Raw genomic sequence first — 8,806 nt, 5'->3', positions numbered from 1 at the left:
TCGTTTTCTGTTGAGGGGCAAAATGGTCAGACCCGCACCAACAGTCCACTCAAAGCCGTTGTTATCCCGAAAAGCCAGCCACCGCCGCATAAAGCAGAGAAAACGGATAATAAAAAACGAAAATGAAAACAAAAGCAACAATCTCTCGTAATCTCTCTTAATCACGCCTAAGCTCCCCCGAAACTCCAGATCAGGGCCGCTAATCTCCCCGAAACACCCCCGGAAGTTTCCCGTTTCACCTTCGTCCGTTTTTCCTCCCGCATTTCTCACGGAGGAGAGAGAGGGCGTAGGGCAGTACCAGTCTCCAGCTCCACCAAACCAGCAGAGCTCTCTCTCTCTCTAGTCCTCTCCCCCTCCACTCCGCTCCCTCCCCCCACAGCGCAGCAGGGCGCACGTTATCGGATTCGGGCGCGCGCGGCCGAGATCCGGGCCGCCGCCGCAGCACGCCGCCGCTGCGCGCGATCTCGTCGCCGCGGGAGCTGCATTGCGCGGCTCGCCGTCTCCCCGGCGTTTACCCGGGGGCGGCTCCGGCGGAGGCGGAGGGGCGGGGGGCGGGTCTCGTCCGCGATCCACCAGATCCGACCTCGCCGGCGACGGCGGCGCTGCCATGGAGCCCGACGCGCCGCTGGACTACGCGCTCTTCCAGCTCTCCCCCCGCCGCTCCAGGTGAGGAAGCGGGGCACTGGGGAGGGGATGCCTCGCCCTTCCGTTGCGGTTTCGCGTGGGCTGAGGGTGGCTGGCTGACTGACTCTGCCTGCGCAGGTGCGAGCTCGTGGTGTCCGGCAGTGGGCGGACGGAGAAGATCGCGTCTGGGTCGGTGAAGCCGTTCGTGACGCACCTGCGCGCCGCGGAGGAGCAGGCGGCGGCCCAGCCGCCGCAGCCGGCCATCCGGCTGCAGCTGGACCGGCGCGCCGCGTGGTTCAGCAAGGGCACCCTCGAGAGGTTTGCTGATGTGGCTTATGCGGCGGTGCTCGGGTCGGTGGTCTGTCGATTGTCGAGGAGATTGGATTCTGATGGGTGCTTGCCTGGTTCCTTTGTGCTTGAAGGTTCGTGCGCTTCGTGAGCACGCCGGAGGTGCTGGAGATGGCGAATACGTTCGATGCAGAAATGTCGCAGCTAGAAGGGGCTAGGAAGATTTACGCGGCACAGGGAGTGAGTATCAATTATCAAGCAGTTCTTTCAGCATGTTATGCAGTGTAGCATTTGTCTAAAATTGGCAATTCTTTATGCAGACTGCTGTAGGTGCTACCTCGGGTCCAGCTGGTATGCCCTAATGTCTTGAGTCTTTTCATACCTCATACAGTTCATTAACACTCGTTCATCATGAGAAACCCAGTCCATCTTAACTGGAGTTACTCAATGGGAGCTGATAAAATCCAGTAGCAAGAGATTGTTCTCTTGTTGAATTGGCAACTGTATTATTGGCTTGCATTAAGAATTTAGGAACCTTTGATTAATGCTAGATACATTGATGCCACCATGTCTATATTATTCATCACATATTAACATGAACCTCCATTAATAAGGTAACATGTTAGATTAATGTGACATTATTACTGTCATGTATGGAAGCATGTGATGCTTCTGCCTTCTGGATATAATTATGTAAACTCTTCTTCTGCTTGTCAGCTGAAGCCTCAGCAGCAGCTGCAGACATTACAAAGTAAGTCCATCTCTTATTTCAATTGCCGCTCATTTACCTTGTTTGCCAGATAAAATTGATTCATTCACAATTAGTTTGTACTTTGTTAAGTAGATTAATATTGTGATGAAACACGTTAACTGTAGTTTTTTTGCCAAGTCTTGCACACATTGTGGTTTATACTCCATATGATTATTGTGGAAATGATGTTCCCATCGTGTTAGCTCCTTTCTATAACCTTTCGCAAAAATTCAGAGTGCAGATACTTGTAGCATGTGGACGATAACGCCCGTATGAAGTTAGTTTCTTTATCCTGGATGGTTAATTCGATTTTATTCTGTGATTACATCTCGTGCACTTTTTGTGGATATATTTCTGTCTTCCTTTTTTGGGAGCTTTGAGTGAAACAAACTGCCATCCTTTAATTGGTCTACGGTGCTTATATAAGGACTAATTGTTATTAGTTTAATGAAATGTTATTGACTGGAGGACCGTGGTTATCATTTTTTTTGTTACACCTTTGTTTATTTATGTACAAGACTCAATCTACTTCTTACTAAATTAGAATGATTGATATGCATTCATGTGACAACGCAATGTGCTGTGAGTTTTTGATAGACAAGACATCTTGAATACATAATTTTTGTCTGTAGGCTGTGTCGTGGTATCAAGTAATTTACAGTTTTACCCTTTTAATGCAACCTGAAATATCTTAACTATCCATAATTTATGCCCTGGCTATTTTTGTGCAGGAAGGAGCTTCTTAGAGCAATTGATGTCCGTTTAAGTGCACTTAAACAAGACCTTGTCACGTCTTGTGCCCGGGCATCATCTGCAGGGTTCAACCATGATAGTGTCTCTGAGCTTCTCCATTTTGCGGACCACTTTGGTGCCAGCAGGCTGAGGTATGATTGAAGCTTGTCAAGCCCATAATTCAGTTATAAACTTACAATCATATAGGCGTATGGGTATTACTCGAAAGTCTTGGTGGTCAGTGTTAAGTAGTCCAACGAAATTACAGCTACAGCTTATCTAGTAAGCACATTAAGGTACAATCCACCAGCAACAACTACTTTGGTATATCTAAAAGTTGATGTGCAGATTTAGCATAAGTGAGCCCCCATCAGCAGTAGACTGATGTGCTCAAGTTATCCTTTTTGACATCAAACAAGCAGATCTAATTGAGGATATAAAACAACATGCAGCTGTAAAGAGAAAGTTTATGACTGTTTCTATCAAATGCCATTATAATACACGTCAACTTAGTTCTATGCTCCCGCAAAAAAAAAACTTAGTTCTATGAGGATTAGCATGGCATAATTAACAAAATGAGATGCTGGATGGTGGAAGTTGTATAGAAACAATAGAACTCAAGTTTAGGAAATAATTCAAGCACCCTGAAGTTATCATTCTGGAAATTGGGAAAAGTTTGCAGGAGAAGGTTCTCTTAGGAATTAGGAGGGTGGGTCATGTTGAATTGGAGCGCATTGAGATATGATATCTTCTGTCACAGTCGTTGTTTATTTTTTGTTCCTTTGTTGTCTTTCTTGATGAATGGTGTTTAGATACATATGACAACTTGAACTTGTTATATCCAGCGAAGCATGCAACAAATATATGTCACTTTGCCAGCGTCGTCCAGACATCAATCCTCAGGCATCCCCAGCACCTTCATCACACTGGAAGAGCTTTGAAGATGGGGATCTTCGTGACTCCTGCAGTTCAGACATGTCTATAGATGAGCCACAGGCCGATCACGGTGGATCCAGCAATAGATCTACAAGTTGGGGTAGTGTCCTGCATACTGATAGATTAAGCAACAACCAACATTCAGTTGATGTTCCATCAGGATCGAGCTCTGAACAGCAATCTAAGCCAACCATCCAGCAGACAGTAGATAAACAAGAAAACGAAACTGATGCTCCTCCTGCTCCTGCTAAAGAGCTTTCGAGGCGTTTGAGTGTGCAAGATAGAATAAGCATGTTTGAGAATAAGCAAAAGGAGCAAACTTCAACTTCTGGTAACAGCAACTCTGCAGGTACTGCTAAGGTTGTTCCAGTGAAAGGTGAGCACCGCAGGGTGCCTTCTGTTGCGTCCATGGACAAGTTGGTAAGGAGGTGGAGCAGTGTCAGTGACATGAGCATTGATCTGGGTAACAATGATAACAGTGGCTCTAATGACAAAAGTGAAAATGGAACTCCAGCTGGGACACCAACATCTGCCAATCTGGAGGCCAGTTCAAAAGTAAGAGCTGATAAGGATGCTAGTGGGGTGAAGAATCCAGACACATCTCAATCTTGGTCACGTCAAAAGGATGGTGACAAGCCCAAGGATTCTACCACTACAAATGCTTCTTCGTCCTCAACCTTTAATACTACATCTCCACCCTCATTATCAGCCATTGTTACCGAGGCTCCTGAAAAGCAGACTAGATCTTGTTCGGGAGATGACATGGCTATAGCCTCTAGTACTGAGAGTGAGTTGTCCTTTGACAAGGAGCAGGGAGTTAACCAAGGACAAGGTGACACAAGGTTGTCAGAGCATGTTGCTTCAAATGTTTCCACTCAAAACCGACAAAAAACATCTTCAAGGCCAGCTGAGGAAGCTTTCCCGAAACATTATGATACTTTAACTAGTCCATCGTCAGAGGATCATGTCCAGATAGATAAGGAAATAACTCCTGTTGCTCATGAAGTACCAGTTGCAAGTGAACAGATTGGACGTAAAGATAGTAGAGGTTCTCGCCTTCGTCCAAAAGAGATGCATGCTGGAGCAGATGCAGTTGTGAAGAAGGATCGATCCTTTCGAACAGTTGGGAAAACGTCAAGTGGTGTCGATCTCAAATCAAAAGCCACATCCAATTCTCGCAATAATGTTAGGGGTTCATCTGGTAGGGACGAAGCTGGCCCTACAGAATCTGAAGTTCATGATGCTAGCTCGCGGCGGAAAAGTCTACCACGGAAGGTAGAGGATGTGCGGAGAAAGATTGCTGTTGGGTCTGAAATACTGCCTCAATCGGATTATTCTAGTCGCCAGGGATCAAATTTGAGCAGACAATCATCTAATGCTGAGCAGGAATTGAGTTTGCTGGGAGGTAAAGTTAAATCAGTAAATGATGCAAATGCTATTCCCTTGGAGCAGACTAGGGTGACGAAACCGGCAAAGGGGAATCAAGATCGGCATGATGAACTGCAAATGAAGGCCAATGAGTTGGAGAAACTATTTGCTGCACACAAGCTAACCACTTCCAGGAGAGGAAAGTCTACAGATGCACAGGTTGATGACACACCTAGGTTAAGTGAGGTAAAGCCTACACAGGTTCTTCCAGAGAAGATTTGTACGAAACAAACTGTGATGGAGAGTAACAACTTTGATGCCAATGAGCTTCTGAAGATGGTGGACAACGAAGGGTATAACAACAGCACACCAGAAAAACTTGGGATGCTTAGCCTAGAAGAGTCACGGGGAAAGTTTTATGATCAATATATGCAGAAGAGGGATGCAAAACTAAAGGAGGATTGGAAGCTGCAGAAAGAAGAGAAGGAAGCAATATTGAAGGCAATGCATGAAAGTCTAGAAAGGAGCAAGGCTGAGATGCGGGCCAAATTCTCTCAATCTGCTTTGCAATCAGTTTCACGAAATAAGGATCAGGTATTAGATTCTACATGGATTAGTTCTGTACTTCAACAGAAAATAGTAATTAAGAAATTCTGTTATTTTGTAATGCTAGCTTATACCCCAAATGCTGTACTCTGTTTTTTTTACTAAAGGTAAAAGGCTAGTTCAATTTTTCTGCGAAGTACTGGAAGTATGTTTTTCAGCAAGTATAGATGTAGAATTAATGCTACAATCATTTGACATATTGCAACTTGCAATAATGCGCACTTCTGGATTTTGCTTGTTAATAATTTGTTATGTTTGCCTTTTCCAGGGGGCAGATTCTTTCCTGGTAGAAGATGAAATGAACAGTGATTACCTATCTGGTGATTGTTCTTCCAGGAGTGCTGATTCCAGGAAGCATTTTTCAAACAAAGTAGCTTACACACAAAAGAAATCCGTTGCTCCTGTCCATGGACATAAGCATTCGTCAAGAGCTGTAAGATCTGGTTATGCAAATCGCAGGAACCCACCAGAAAATCCTCTTGCACAGTCAGTTCCCAATTTCTCCGACTTCAGAAAGGAAAATACAAAGCCATCAGCTGGTCATAGCAGAGCTACTGCAAGGGCTCAGCCAAAAGGTTTTTCCCGTAGTAAGAGCATAATTGAAGAGTCAAAGAGTATTTTGAATCAAGATCAATCAAGGGGGTCACAGTCTATGAGAAAAAACTTAAATGCTAGTGAATTAAGGGACACTTCATCAGTGAACAAGGATATTTACAACTGGGCTCCCTCAGGAATTTCTAGTAACACCCATAAATCTGGCGCACCGAAGTCTTTTGTTAGGAAAGACAATGGGACTCTCCCAGTTGTCGGTATAACCGGATTTCGACAACCAATGTTTGCAAGTGTCTTACAGGATGAAGATGATGATTTTCCAGATCAGCAAGAGGATTCCCCAGATGATGCCAAAGATGAAGAATACGAAAGCATTGAAGAGAATCTCAGGGAAAGTGATTTTCCTGCTGATTCAGACAGTGAGACTCCAAAACTGAGTCAGGATTTTGGAAATTCAGACGATCCAGGATCAGAAAATGGCGATGTTTCTTTTCCAAGGGAGGCATCCAGTACCAAGTTTAATGCTTTTGCAGGAAACATGCATGATTTACCTGGTGAATTACCAGCCCCCTGGAGCTCGCGTCATCCACACCTATTGCCTTATGCAAATGATACCTCGGATGGTGATGCTTTTGTCGATTCACCAACCGGCAGTCCATCACCGTGGAACTCTCATTCGCTGGATCAAATAACAGATGCTGATGTTTCCCGGATGAGAAAAAAGTGGGGCAGCGCTCAGATGCCTTTTGGTGGTGCCAATGCATCTCAACAGCCACGTAAAGATGTCCCAAAAGGGTTTAAGAAGCTGCTGAAATTTGGGAGGAAGAATAGGGGTGATGGTTTAGTGAATGACTGGGTTTCTGCTTCAACTGCCTCAGAATGTGATGATGATATGGAAGATGGCCGGGATCTGGCAATAGGATCCTCTGATGATTTCAGAAAGTCAAGAATGGGCTATCTTTCTTCATATGATGGTTTTGTTGAGAACGAGGTTTTGACTGAACAAGGTATTTTCTTTGTATAATCCTCTATGCATGCTATTTCAAGTATCATATCTTCGAGTATTTATTGCATTGTATGCTTTAACCCATTTGAAGTATAGTGTCCTGACCTAGATTATGCTTGTCCCCCATGACAACTAGACCCACCTTTTATTGGCAACAACTCATACTTTCCAACGCTTCTTTCCATACTTAGATCAGAATAAAACCAATAGGGCAAGCCTTCATTTTAGTACATGTGTCTTTCAGGGTCCTTCATGTTTCCAGATAAAAGCAAATGACACTTTGTGTGAAGTCAAACTATTTGTGTGCAAGTTGACTCACACTATCTTCAGCTTATTTAAGAACTTCTGATGTTGGATTCAGTATTATAACCAGATAAATTAAAGTGACGGTGAATGAGTTACTTTATCCTTGCTGACAAGCTAATATCCTCTCTTTACATGTTACATATACTAACCTTGGAATCAATTGCTTCTATCTCTTGACATGAATGTATCGTTTGCAGCACAGTTTTTTTGGTGACAAATATTAAATCCCCTCCTTCACCCACCTCTTTGCACTGATCATATTTATGTTCTCCCCAATTCCAACTCCCTATTTTCTTTATGATACTGACATATGGGATGAAGTTCTGCTTCTCAGTGACATGGGTGGACCCAAAACTAGAATCCAAAAATAGGGCTTTCCTAGATCATGTGCATGCAGTATTGACAGAGTTTTGTGCATGGGAATGATACATTTACATCAGTGGATATTTGCTTAGACTTCTGACTTTTGAGTCTTAAGCTGTACGTGCCTTTCAGGCTTCAGTTACTGTTTTATTTTGCTCTTCATTTCTTTCCCTGCATATACCGGTTACTTAAGATCTGAATTTGCAGAACAATCGCTGCGCAGCTCCATTCCAAACCCCCCTGCAAATTTTAGACTGAGGGAGGATCAACTGACTGGTAGCTCAATTAAAGGTATACAAACGTCTAGACATGTAGTATGTTCTTATGTTAAGCTGCTCAATTAGAACGTAACCCGTGAAGGTGACTGTTCATCTTTATCAATAATTAGTGTTACCTGTTCTGTCATTGGTAATCTTAACCAAAAGTCTAAAACTATCTTCACGCCAAAATTGCAGCACCACGTTCATTCTTCTCCCTGTCGACATTCCGGAGCAAAGGAGGCGATGCTAGGCTAAGGTGACCCTCAAGCACCAGTGCTGGATTGTATAAAGTTTCTTCTGGAACTAGGTAAAGATATCAAATTTTCACGGATGGTACGCGGACACTGCTAGCTTGTCATATATAAATACATATCCTGTATCTATGGTCATTCTTATAAGCTGCCAGTTAAGCGTGTCCACTGTTGTTGTTTGCTAATTCTTTTTCCTTATCTTTTTTTCATCTCGTGTAGAGTTGTACTTCTAGATTTTTGTTGTTGCAATTTTTCCACTTGGCCCAGAGACACTGTATTATTTTTTATTATTTTTGTGATATGCTTGTATCTCCCACTCCATTTGTTTCGTCGTTCACACACATATCACAAATCCATTTCAAAGCTGTGTATTGTTCAGTAGATCATACCATTTTATTCCATATACATATGCCTTTTTACATATTGCTGGAGCATTTCCTGTACAGGCGACATGTGATGCATAATGGGGCCCCTTCTGTGTAAAGTCTTCTTATTTTCTGAACCATATGTTATGTATTAGTTAATTTGGAATATTTGGGGCCAAATTCGTGTCAGAATTCTTGGATTTAAAACATGTAAACGAGTTGTATCCTCTGCTGACATGCAAACTCCCCATGGCTTCCTGAATCAGAAAGGGGTGAATTGCTCTGCTCTTCTTCCATGGTTCTCAACCAAGAACTTGTAAATAAGAGGCATAATCAATGCCCTTTGTCCAGTCCGTGCTCTTTCAAAAGACCACATCTCCATCAAAATTGTGACGGGA

At 43.5% G+C, this 8,806-nt stretch overlaps 1 protein-coding gene across 1 annotated transcript; it reads left to right on the top strand.

Moving 5' to 3' along the window:
* Nucleotides 1-358: 358 nt before the first annotated feature.
* LOC123187947 (COP1-interacting protein 7) lies at nucleotides 359-8,466 on the top strand. The gene is made up of 10 exons (XM_044599954.1): nucleotides 359-666; nucleotides 763-942; nucleotides 1,047-1,152; nucleotides 1,233-1,263; nucleotides 1,630-1,663; nucleotides 2,395-2,547; nucleotides 3,241-5,293; nucleotides 5,574-6,864; nucleotides 7,740-7,823; nucleotides 7,988-8,466. The coding sequence occupies exons 1-10, from the start codon at nucleotides 608-610 to the stop codon at nucleotides 8,050-8,052; spliced, it is 4,056 nt and encodes a 1,351-aa protein (XP_044455889.1). The 5' UTR covers nucleotides 359-607; the 3' UTR covers nucleotides 8,053-8,466.
* Nucleotides 8,467-8,806: the final 340 nt, after the last annotated feature.

The sequence above is a fragment of the Triticum aestivum genome, chromosome 2A, assembly GCF_018294505.1.
Source record: "Triticum aestivum cultivar Chinese Spring chromosome 2A, IWGSC CS RefSeq v2.1, whole genome shotgun sequence".
In the NCBI taxonomy this organism is placed as follows: domain Eukaryota; kingdom Viridiplantae; phylum Streptophyta; class Magnoliopsida; order Poales; family Poaceae; genus Triticum; species Triticum aestivum.
This window is presented reverse-complemented; position numbering and strand designations above follow the sequence as displayed.

Bases quoted from the DNA above. Each gene is read 5' to 3' on its own strand.
- LOC123187947 (XM_044599954.1), top strand. From the start codon at position 608: ATGGAGCCCGACGCGCCGCTGGACTACGCGCTCTTCCAGCTCTCCCCC. The intron at 1,153-1,232 runs GTGAGTATCAAT...TTCTTTATGCAG, and splicing joins AGATTTACGCGGCACAGGGA to ACTGCTGTAGGTGCTACCTC. The intron at 5,294-5,573 runs GTATTAGATTCT...TGCCTTTTCCAG, and splicing joins TTTCACGAAATAAGGATCAG to GGGGCAGATTCTTTCCTGGT.